Source organism: Arachis ipaensis, chromosome B09 (genome assembly GCF_000816755.2).
Source record: "Arachis ipaensis cultivar K30076 chromosome B09, Araip1.1, whole genome shotgun sequence".
NCBI classification, from domain to species: Eukaryota; Viridiplantae; Streptophyta; class Magnoliopsida; order Fabales; family Fabaceae; genus Arachis; species Arachis ipaensis.
The window spans coordinates 25890291-25903264 of NC_029793.2; the positions used below are offsets into that span (position 1 = coordinate 25890291).

Genomic DNA, 12974 nt, shown 5'->3' on the forward strand with positions numbered 1-12974 from the left:
AATTTTTCATCTTGATGTTAATTTGTGCATATTTTTTATTGTAACTAATGTGTTTGATTATAAGTAATGTGTTTGATTTTGCAGACATTTAATGAAAAAAATGGAAAAAGTTTAATAGTGAAAAAGTTGCTTTTCTGGCATATGCACGAATTCAAGAAAAAGCTACACTGATGAACCACTTCCAGAATTCAAGTCTGATGAATGAATATGAGCGGTGCCGCCCAGTCGTCTTCCATTCACAGGATCCTGATGGTAGTGATAAGGTTTCTGGTACCTTCAATTTTATGATTGTATTTCAGGCTGAACATAATATTCTTATGCATCCATTTCATATGTTAGGCGTAGCTGGTGTATTCGGCGGCTCCCTATTCAGTGCAATGCACGGTTCCTTGGTAACTTCTAGTTTAATTAGGGAAACCACAGAAAATGAATCTGCTAATGAAGGTTACAGATTCGGTCAAGAGGAAGAAACCTATAATATTGTCCTAGAATATAACTAGAAATTGTTACAGAAATAATATCTATCGGGTATCTTATCCGTATTCCGCATATCTATCATTGATGCATGGAGGATCATACAAAGATTTATTTGTAAAATAATGTCCTAACTAATGTGTATTTTTAGATCATACAAGTGATTCGACCTTGGAGATAAAATAACATTTACCAGATGTAGAGTTACATGTATATTTATTTATTTTGCCAGGAAGCTTTCAAAAAAAAAAAAAGCTCTAAGTATTTAAAATGAATTATATTAATTTTATTTTATTTTTTAATCTGATTTTATTTGATTCAAATAATTGTAATTTGTGTAGTATCAATTTGAATTTATTTTTGATGGCCTAAATATAAAAATTTAGTAAAAATGATAATTAAAAAATTAGGATCAGCTATGAAAATTTAGTCATTAAAATGCTTAGTTGTTAACTAGCAATCGATTTAGCGACTGAAATGTTGGTTGCTAAAATACAGGTCCACACTTAGCGATCAAATTAGAGACTGAAATGTTGGTCACAAATTAGCGACTGATTTAGCAATCGAAATAACGGTCGCGAATTGGAGACCGAAACACTGGTCGCAAATTAACGACCGATTTAGCGACTGAAAAGTTGGCGGCTATTTAGTGATCGATTTACTCAGAGATCGATTTTGTTAGCGACTGATACTCTTTAGTGAGGGTTTGGTGGCCTTGTTAACAAATCGGTCGCTAATTTTTAGTGACCGAAGTTGGTCACTATTTTTTAATTAGCGATCATGGTTTTAGTGACCACCCAAATCGGTTGTTAAATCGGTCACTATTCCAATAATTTCTTGTAGTGTTGAACTCGATGGAAAGATTATGTTGTCCCAAAATTTATAAAGATAGAGACCAATTTAAAATTTTTAAATTCTCAAATATTACGTTGTCTCTCAAAATAAAAGTTGGAGATCGAAGTGAATGTTTACACCCAAAGAATTAAGAAGGAAGAGGTTATGGGGTGCTTGTCTTGACCCATACGTTTCAAAACTCAAAAGTCATAGCCATCCTTAATCAATACTCCATCTGTCCATCTTAATCAATACTCCATCTGTCTATCAAGTGTACAATCAGTTTGGTGTATATTGCGTTCACTTTTGGAATCAAAAAATAAGAGAATATATAAATGGAAATTAGAGTGAGTTATACAATCTAGACCTATCCATAACGCGAATGACTTTTTGGAGCATAATTGGGTTGGATTGCAAATGAACGGTTCGGTATAGTCAATTTTATTTTAAAATTCGAAAATCATTTTAAATTTTCTAATAAAAAGAAATAATAAAACATCTGAAACGTAACAAAATGAAACATCCAAAACCTAGTAAACATGAGATATCCAAAATCTTTTTAAAATATTTTTAGAGGAAACGTCAATTCAAATTATCATTTAAATATCCAAAACCTAAATGAAAAAAATTCAATATCCAAAAAAATGTAAAACTAAATAATAAATTTATAATAAACATCCAAAATCATTGTAAAATTATTTTTCAAAATTTATTTTAAAAATCCCTAGTAAAAAGAAACATCCGAAACGTAATAAAAAGAAACATCTAAAACCTAACAAAAACGAGATATTCAAAATCATTTAAAAAATTTCAAAACATAGCAAAACGAAATATAAAAAATTGAGAAAAGAACATTCAAACACTAGAAACATCTAAAACTATTAAAAAAGTCATTCAAAACCTAAAAAAAAGAAACATCCAAAACATAAAAAAAAATCCAAAATTAGTAAAAAGAATCGTCCAAAACCGAAAAGAAGAGTTGCTTTTCTTTCTCATCGTTTCATCACGAGACCTTGGGTGCGGCAACAGCAGCGGACGTGTGGCGGTCTCCTCGGTAGGGGTGATATGCAACCTTCTTCTGCTTTTGACTGAGTGCAGCATCGCACCTTCGCGGTGGATGATCTGCGACGATGGGTGGCTTCAGGTAGATGATTTGTGGTAGTAGGTGGCGTGGAGGATGGATATGTCGGGTCACACGATGGTCAGTCTTAGTCCCTGATTTGCAGCAGCGTCACGGTGTCATGTCCACATCCTTCTTCTGCTTCCAAACAAGTGGGTGTTGCGACTGAGTTGCAACGACGGTGGCAGAAGGTCGGCCGGCAGCACGTGCAGCGGCGCAAGTAGTGTGTCCTCAACAGTTGTGGCTATTGAGAGAGTAAAAGTGATTATTTTCTTAATTGTGAATGAGAAAGAGATTGAAATTAAGGTAATTTTTAGGTGCTATTTGAAATTAATTTTTTTTATAGTTAAATGTAGTTGGCTGTGTTGTAAAATAAATAAATAAATAAATAAGGAAGAGAAAATAAATATAAAATAAAGATATGTAAATAAATAAATCTAGTATTAATGTTTATCATAATTAATATCTCAATATAATATAAGTGATTCATATATATATTACTAATATATGTAGTAACGTTTATATAAAAGAGAGAGAAAATTGTTTATATATTATCGTAGCATGTAAAAAAAAGAGAAGAGTGCTTTGTTATTATTGTGTCTATTGTCAGAGGCTTAAATCTCTATTTATACATGCACTAAGCCTTGCTTTCTCAAAGTTCATTAATCAGAAACTAAAGTCTCTTTCATCGAGAAACTGAGCCGATCAAGTATTAATGGGCATCCAACTCATCTCTCATCCTTATCACAACACTCCTCCTTGGATGACCATTTAAGATTATGCCTTATTAAAACCTTACTAAAGAAAAACCCAATGGAACAAAATTTTAGTGAAGAAAAAAGAGTGTAATATCCTTTATGATGGGAAATGCCTCGTTAAAAACCTTGTCAAGAAAAACCCAATGGGGAGAAAAACATTACCAAGAAAAAAGAGTACAGTCTTCCCCTTTTGCCGACATTATTTTATATCTCGAAATCGGCGCATCCCAATCTGATGTATCAATCTTTCAAAGGAGGATTTTGGAAGTGACTTTGTGAATAAGTCTGCCATATTAACGCTTGAGCGGATCTGTTGGACATCAATTATTCCTTGGTTTTGAAGATCATGAGTGAAGAAGAATTTGGGAGAAATATGCTTTGTTCTATCACCTTTGATGTATCCACCCTTAAGTTGAGCAATGCATGCTGTGTTATCTTCAAGTAGAACAGTTGGAGCTATATTATGATCAATTAGTCCACATGATGACATAATATATTGGATTAAACTCCTGATTTAAAAACACTCGCGACTAGCTTCATGTATCGCTAGTATTTCTGCATGATTAGAGGATATTGCTGCAATCGTCTGTTTCGTAGACTTCCATGATATAGCTGTACCACCATATGTGAACAGGTATCCTGTTTGAGATCTCCCTTTGTGTGGATCAAACAAGTATCCAGCATCTGCATAGCCAACTAATTGTGACTTTGATTCATATGGATAAAGCAAACCCATATCAACTGTTCCATGAATATATCCAAAAATTTGTTTGATTCCATTCCAATGTCTTCTGGTTAGAGATGAACTATATCTTGCTAGTAAATTCACCGCAAATGATATGTCAAGTCGAGTATTATTAACAAGGTACATTAATGCTCCAATGGCATTGAGATATGGTACTTTAGGACTAAGGATATCTTCATTTTCTTCTTTAGGATGGAATTGATCATTTTCCACATTTAGAGACCTTACAATCATTGGGGTACTTAATGGATGTGGCTTATCCATATAAAATCCATTCAAGATCTTTTCTGTGTATGTTGTTTGATGAATAAAGATCCCATTTTTTGTATGCTCGATTTGCATACTGAGACAAATTTTAGTCTTTCCAAGATTTTTCATCTCAAACTCTTCTTTTATAGCTTTTATAATTGTTGGAATCTATTCAGGGGTTCCAATGATATTTAAATCATCAACATACACAGCAATTATAATGAATCTAGATGCAGATTTTCTTATGAAAACACATGGGCAGATATCATCATTCTTAAATCCATTTTTGGCCAGATACTCAGTAAGACAATTATACCACATTCGTCTAGATTACTTTAGATCATATAAAGATCATTGCAATTTGGTTGAGTATAACCCTTGTGAACATTCATTGGATGATCTAGATATCTTTAATCCTTCAGGAACTTTCATATAGATATCACGATCTAATGATCCGTATAAGTAGGTTGTTACCACATCTATTAAATGCATATGTAGTTTATGGTATGCGGATAAACTGACCAAATAATGCAATATTATTGCATGCACTACAGGAAAATATATTTCTTCATAATTTATACCAGGCCTTTGTGAAAAACCTTGTGCCACAAGTCAAGCTTTGTAGCATACAACTTCAGTTTTCTGATTTTGTTTTCTCATAAATACCCATCTGTATCAACAAGTTTTACATCTTCTGGTGTACGGACTATAGGCCCAAAGACTTCACGTTTTGCAAGTGAGTCTAACTTAGCCTTCATAGCTTCTTTCCATTTTGGCCAATCATTCCTTTGTCGACATTCTTCGACTATTCTTGGCTCAAGATCCTTACTTTCATGCATGATATTTAATGCCACATTATATGTAAATATTTCATTGACAATTGTCTTATTTCGATCCCATTTTTCTCTTGTAAAGACATAATTTATCGAGATCTCATCATTTTCACAATTTTCAGGTACCTAAACGTCTTCTAGCGTCAAAACTATATCAGAATTTTGGACAATTGCAGGTGTCTTTACTATGTCTTTATCTTTTTCAATAAGAATAGTATTTACCTCTTTTCTTTTTTGAGAATTTTTGTCTTTGGAACCGACAGGCCTACTAGTGAGGAATTTATAACCCATAAACTAATCGGCAAGTGCACCGGGTCGTACCAAGTAGTACCTCAAGTGAATGAGGGTCGATCCCACGAGGATTGATGGACTAAGCCACAATGATTGCGTGATTTACTTAGTTAGACAGACAGAAAATAGTATTTGGGTCTCAATTGCATTAAAACAGTAAATTTAGAAATCAAAAAGTAACCAGTAAATGGAATGTGAAATATACAGAAGAAAACAGTTAAGGTTTCAGAGATATTTATTTTTCGGATTAACTTTTCCTACCAACTTTTTTAATCATGCAAGATTCAATTCATGACAAACTATATGTGACTAAACCCTAGTTCCTTAGACCTTTTTAGTCTCCTCTAACCTTCATCAACCGCCAATTCTTTGGTCACTTGATTCCAATTAGAGGGTTAAGTTTAATTCTAGTTTATATACCACAGAAATCCTAATTAGTCAAATATAAGAGAATTATATGTCACGTATCCCGTTAAATCCAGATAATTAGAAATTTAGGAGAAATTACTTTCAAGCTGTTGTTCAAGCAAAGAGCTTTTCCAAGTTTTACAAGAAATCAATTAGAACAAGGGTCATACTTCCGTTTCACCCAGATTCATAAGATAAAGAATGAAAACAATTCTTGAAATTGAAATCAATACATGAATTAAAATAGAACAGTAATAGTATTAATTTATAGAATAATAGTATTAATTTATAGAATAAACAGAGCTCCTAACCTTAACAGTGGAGGTTTAGTTGCTCATGGTTCGAGAGAAAACAAGGATTCTATAAAACTATAAAGTACGGAATGAGGTAAGAGAGAATAGCGAAGAGCCCGAAGGGCTGATTCTTTTCCCTTTTTATATCTAATCCTAATTAATGTAAAATATATTTTCTAAAACTAAATAATATCTCTTCCTATTTGTAAATAAAATAAATTTTTAATCAAAATTAATAAAATCTTCGTTGCCATCATCATTATAGACGCGGGGACCACTCCTTTCTCTTGAGCTGGCGCCTAACTTGGATAATCCCAAGTTAGGCGCTGCATTGGCAGCTTGATTATGTGCATTCCTTCATCCTGGTGCCTAACTTAGGAAATCCTAAGTTAGGTGCCACCATGGCCGTGTGTCATTTATAGAAAGTGTAGACTATTATATATCGTTGGAAAGCTCTGAAAGTTAGATTTTCAATACCACTAGAACCGCGTCAATTGGATCTTTGTAACTCAAGTTATTCCCATTGAAGTGCAAGGAGGTCAGAGTTGACAGCATCATTCACTTTCTTCTCTTTTTCTGCGAAAACTCCATTAAATCCAACCAAATGCTACTTGAAATAAACAGAATTGCACACAACTCAAAGTAGCATCCATAGTAGCTAAAATATATTTAAATCTTGATTAAACTTAACAATTCGAATGCAAATTCACTAGGAAAAGATAGAAAAGATGCTCACGCATCACAACATCAAACTTGAATTCTTACTTGTCCTCAAGCAACCAAAATTAATATAGGCTCAGGATGTGAATTTGCATGAGAAGTGAGTGTTCAATTAAGCTCCTGTGTCTTCTTAGAGTGGAGTTTATATACTGCAATTCTGAATAGTTTTGGCATCTCACTATCCTTCGAATCAAAGGAATGTCACTGTCATTTGGAATTAGATTCCGGATGATATTATGAATTCCCTGGCCTTTATACTTTGGCTTAATCCTTGAACACAGTAAATTTTATTTCATTCTCTTTTCTTTGATGCTTTTCACCTTGAGCCTAGCCGTGACTTTAAATGTTTTGTCTCAAGTTGCACTTGACACAAAAACACCACAAACACTTGACTGGGAAACTCTCTTTTGGTTCTAATTTTTCTTTCAGTTGCTCCCAGACAGTGGTGCTCAAAGCCTTTGGAATACTCTGTTAAATGCACTTGATCTCGACTCTTAGTGCTCTGTCTCAAGGATTACTTGGCACATTTACACCACAAACATATGACTAGGGAAATAACTCTTTGAGCTTTTAATCATGTCTGACCTCCCTAGTCATTGATGCTCATAGCCTTGGACCTTGCTTTTATTCTTCTTTTGTTGTTTCTTTTGCTTCGAGGATTAAGCTTTTATTTTCTTCAGAGAATTCATAATAGTTCTCTAAATTCTTGTTCCTCATACATCAACATCCTTTGATTCAAATTGAAATATGCACTGTTCATATCATGCATTCAGAATCTTAGATAATATCATCACATTTGCTATTCTTTGCAAATGTATAATCTTTTAAACTTCTAATTCACATTGCCCTGATCGAGAATCTAAATGCATCAAGGATGATGTATTCCAATTAAGTTCCTTTCAAGAAGCTTGTTCTCTCCCCCTAATGTTAAAAATTTTGATTCATCAAAATGACAGTCTGCAAATCGAGCTTTAAACACATTTCCAGTTTGTATTTCAAGATACCTTACTATAGATGGAGAATTATATCCAACATATATCCCCAATTTATTTGGGGTCCTATTTTGGTACGAGAAGGTGGTGTAATGAAAACATATATCGCACACCCAAATATTCTTAAATGGAAAATATTTGGCTGCTGGCCAAAAGCTAATTGCATAAGAAAGAACTGATGGTAACTTGTTGACCTCAAACGAATAAGTGCTGCGATAGGTAAAATAGCATGCCCCAAGTCAAGATTGGGAGATTTGTTCTCATAAGTAAGGGTCTAGCAATTAATTGGAGGCATTTAATAAGTGATTCTGCTAACCTATTTTGTGTGTGAACATGAGCTACTGGATGTTCAACGCTTATTCCGTTAGCCATACAATAAGCATTAAAGGATTGGGAAGTAAATTCACCAGCATTATCAAGACGAATTATTTTGATTGGATTTTTTGGAAAATGTGCTTTTAATCGAATAATTTGAGCAAGTAATCTCGCAAACGTCAGGTTGCGAGAAGACAATAAGCACACATGTGACCATTTCGAAGATGCGTCTATTAAGATCATAAAATATCTAAAAGATCCACATGATGGATGAATAGGTCCACATATATCGCTTGAATCCTTTCCAAGAATTCAGAGGACTCAAACCTAATCTTTACTGGTGATGGCCTTAAAATTAGCTTTCCTTGAGAACATGCAGCACAACAGAATTCACTAGATTTAAAAATCTTCTGGTTCTTTAGTGAATGTCCATAGGAGTTTTCAATAATTCTCCACATCATGGTTGTTCTCGGATGACCCAATCGATCATGCCAAATTATAAATTCATTTGGGCTAGTAAACTTCGGGTTTACACTGGCATGTGATTCAATTATACTAATTTTAGTATAATATAACTCAAACAAAAGTGAGGGTAACTTTTCTAATATAATCTTTTTATTTCAATCATGAGTGTGATATAGAAGTACTCATAATTTTCCCCATTCATTGTTTCAATATGATATCCATTTCGAGGAATATCTTTAAAACTTAACAAGTTTCTTAGAGACTTAGTAAATAATAGTGCATTATTTACTATGAATTTTGTTCCTCTGGAAAATAAAATTATAGTTCTTTCGGAACCTTCTATCACATTGTTTGAGACAATAATAGTATTAACATATTCTTCTTTTGGCACAAGATGAGTAAAATATATATTACTTTTGAGAATGGTATGCGAACCTGCACTATCCGCAAGGCAAACTTCTTCATTATATATCATTATCATTTTCTTCAAAGACAAATAATAATAATAAAATGAGTAAAAATATATGCACAGTAAAATTATTTTCTTGATTGTTTTTCTAAAAAGTACTGTACATAGTATCATATACTAAAAATTTTGTTATTATTATTTTAGAACATGGCACCTTTAGTAATTTTAAAATTCATAAACATAAATATTTTATTAAACATTATTTATATACATCATACTTGAAATTCAAAATAAAACTTAACAAGAAGTTTCTTATATTATTTATTTATATGAGTACTTAACAAACCCATATATTAAACTATTCCATCATTGATCAAATGGCTAATATTTTCTTCAGAATCCTCAAAGAAATCAGATACTTTATAATGAGTAGTGTAATTTTCAGTAACATATTTTGAAACAAAATTCGTCTCATTTCCTTTATCATCCTTTTTCAAAGATGCTTGATAAAGATCGACTAGGTGCCTTGGGATACGACAGGTACGCGACCAATGGCCCTTTCCACCACAACGAAAACATTTATCCTCTGTTGATTTATTTTGTTCATTATTTCTTTCTTGATCCCACTTCTGGTGAGATCCTTTCTTGTGAATATAATTTTTCTTCATTCCATAATTTTTTTTATTACCAAAACTTTGCCATTTACCTCTTATACGGTAATGATTTACCGTATTTACTTCAGGAAATAGGGCGGCGCCAGTTGGACGCGCTTCATGATTTTTTAAAAGCAACTCATTGTTACGTTCAGCAACAAGAAGGCAAGAAATTAGCTTAGAATATTTTTTAAATTCTTTTTCTCGATACTGTTGCTATAGGAGCACATTCGAGACATGGAAGGTCGAAAAATTTTTTTTAACATGTCATTATCAGTTATCTTTTTCCCACATAATTTCATTCGTGATGTAAATCTTTTCCACAGATATATCATGGTATCTCCAATATCATATACTAAAAATTTTATTATTATTATTTTAGAACTTAGCACATTTAGTAATTTTAAAATTCATAAACATAAATATTTTATTAAACATTATTTATATACATCATACTTGAAATTCAAAATAAAACTTAACAAGAAGTTTCTTATATTATTTATTTATATGAGTACTTAACAAACCCATATATTAAACTATTCCATCATTGATCAAATGGCTAATATTTTCTTCAGAATCCTCAAAGAAATCAGATACTTTATAATGAGTAGTGTAATTTTCAGTAACATATTTTGAAACAAAATTCGTCTCATTTCCTTTATCATCCTTTTTCAAAGATGCTTGATAAAGATCGACTAGGTGCCTTGGGATACGACAGGTACGCGACCAATGGCCCTTTCCACCACAACGAAAACATTTATCCTCTGTTGATTTATTTTGTTCATTATTTCTTTCTTGATCCCACTTCTGGTGAGATCCTTTCTTGTGAATATAATTTTTCTTCATTCCATAATTTTTTTTATTACCAAAACTTTGCCATTTACCTCTTATACGGTAATGATTTACCGTATTTACTTCAGGAAATAGGGCGGCGCCAGTTGGACGCGCTTCATGATTTTTTAAAAGCAACTCATTGTTACGTTCAGCAACAAGAAGGCAAGAAATTAGCTTAGAATATTTTTTAAATTCTTTTTCTCGATACTGTTGCTATAGGAGCACATTCGAGACATGGAAGGTCGAAAAATTTTTTTTAACATGTCATTATCAGTTATCTTTTTCCCACATAATTTCATTCGTGATGTAAATCTTTTCCACAGATATATCATGGTATCTCCAAGATTTATTAAATCAAGATAGATTTAGCATCTAGACATCTAGTATCTATGATAAGTAGTTATTTTTAGATATATCAAAAGCATTAAATCTAAGATGAGAGAGTTCTGACATAATGAAAATTTATTACCCGAGTCTTCTTAAATTTTGATTAGAGTCTCGTACTTATAACGTATTGTAAAATAAATAAATAAATAAATAAATAAAAATAAAAAATATAAATAAATAAATATAATATTAATATTCACTACAATTAATATCTCAATATAATAGAAATAATTCATATATATATATTACTAATATATGTAGTAACGTATATAAAGAGAGAGAAGTATTAAGTATAAAGAGAGAGAATATTTGTTATTATTGATTGTATGTGTTGTCAGATGTTTAAACCTCTGTTTATACAAATTGTGGTCAAATATATGAAGAACACAAAAGGCACGTGACCCTCCGTCTAAAAGAACAACGGCTTATCAGGCTGTCCACGTGTTAAAGTGCTTCAAATAATAATGCAAGTGGCAAGTGGCAACAGGCAACAGGCAACAGACACCCCAAGTCATTGAGGGAAGAAGGTAAAGAAGAAAAAAAAGGAGCACACCAACGAATGAGTTGTCTAATTAGACTTTACCTTCAACAGTTGCAAGCTAAATCGGAACGCATAACAAACAAAGCAAACACAAAACCAGGTGCGTTGAATTTCTACTGTTGCACTTGCACACTACACACACCACGTTCTTTCTTTTCTAATATATATATATATATGTATCTTTTTCGTTTGTTCATAGTAGCGAGATCGAATAATAATCATGGAGGGTGTGAGTGTGAAGAATCCACTGTTCAGAAGTGAGTCATCCATTGGATACAACTACTACTACCCGGAGCAGAGCTACACCATGATTGAGAAGAGACAGGTGTTCCTGAGAAGCTACCAGTTCTGCCGAAAGAAGAGTCTAGTGGATAGAATCAAAGGCTCTTTGTTCAGAGTCAAGAAAGTCGTTTGGTTACGGTTAAGGTCTGCTCGGAGGTTGAGGCTGCTCATCTTCTCTAGGCTCAAACGCGCTTTCTATTATCGCCGGAGCCGCTTTTCCCGCCTCTTCAACGCCGCCCACTGCCACCACCATAACGCAACTCAAACTTCCTCGTGTCTCTGGTAAACGTCTACATGGAACTCACATGGTTAAGTGGATTTAGCCACCATCATAACTCATAAGATTCAAACACTACCTGTTTCTCAATTATTCACCTTTTTTTTTTCAATTTATTTATTAGTAGAGACGTAACCTCATACGTTATAATGTTTAATAACTGCTCCCTGTTCTTGTCTTTTTCCCTGTTGGCGTTAGCAATAGAAATTGATGTGTGTAATTGTGTAGAACTAAATTGGTCCTCGTTGTTGTTGCCATGTAGCTTAGGAAAATGTATACAAATACAAGACTACTACTAATATTAAATTACTTAGTTTAATATTTCCAGATTAGTTTAATTTCCTTCCAAATGTTAGTGAAACGAGATTAGCAAGGCAGGAACATGGAAAGCAAACAAAAAGGGGTCAAATTGTGAAGCAGGAATTCATGCGCAATATGAGAGATTAGAAACAAACTTAGAATCCCAAGGTGTGTAGGATGGTAACTATACATAGTAACTAAATTTGTTAGGTGTACGAGTTACGAAGAAGCAGTGTAAACGCGACGTCGTTAAATTTGTGATTAAAAAGTGAGAGTGGGGAAGGGGAATGTGATGACAGCTTGAAAACCCTCTTAATTTCGGATGTGAAGTATTTCGAGGTTCCAGCTTTTTTATAAAAAATAACTAAAATATTCTTATTATATATATCTTTTAATTTTGAGAATCATAAATCCTAATCTGGCACAGGAAAAAAAAAGGTTAAAATTTAGGATTCTCAAAATTTTATGTAACAACAACAACAACAACAATAATAATAGTATTTTAGTCATTTTTTATAAAAAATATTTTGTAATTATTTTTTATAATATAAATATTAAACTCTAAAATTAATTAATATTAACTAAGTAAAGATTGAAAAATATTTCTCTTTGTTTATATTGCGGGCTTCTCCTCCATCGTTTTCATTTGCATAAATAATTTTGTACGTAGCTTTTAATTTCTCATGATTTTCATTATTATTTCCTTTATTTATATTTGAGCCGATTCCTTTCTCGTAAAATAACAAATTATTCGAACTCAATATATAATTTTATAATTAACATCTTGATCAATT

The 12974-nt window shown here is 32.5% G+C and overlaps 1 protein-coding gene and 1 long non-coding RNA gene across 3 annotated transcripts in view; both read left to right on the top strand.

Moving 5' to 3' along the window:
- The window catches only part of LOC110266532, a 13869-nt gene continuing 1161 nt past the window's right edge, over positions 267-12974 (top strand). Inside the window, exons 1-2 of the long non-coding RNA XR_002353943.1 lie at positions 267-482; positions 2474-2478. This is a non-coding gene — a long non-coding RNA (uncharacterized LOC110266532). The remainder of the gene's footprint in view (positions 483-2473; positions 2479-12974) is intronic.
- LOC107619727 lies at positions 11152-12201 on the top strand. Of its 2 annotated transcripts, none has more exons than XR_001615760.2 (2): positions 11152-11421; positions 11524-12201. XR_001615760.2 is itself a non-coding variant. In XM_016322022.2 (2 exons), the coding sequence occupies exon 2, from the start codon at positions 11542-11544 to the stop codon at positions 11887-11889; it is 348 nt and encodes a 115-aa protein (XP_016177508.1). In that variant the 5' UTR covers positions 11222-11421; positions 11521-11541; the 3' UTR covers positions 11890-12201. The 2 variants fall into 2 exon arrangements, 1 of the variants encoding a protein (XP_016177508.1); XM_016322022.2 differs by having other exon boundaries at positions 11222-11421; positions 11521-12201.

Bases quoted from the DNA above. Each gene is read 5' to 3' on its own strand.
- LOC107619727 (XM_016322022.2), top strand. From the start codon at position 11,542: ATGGAGGGTGTGAGTGTGAAGAATCCACTGTTCAGAAGTGAGTCATCC.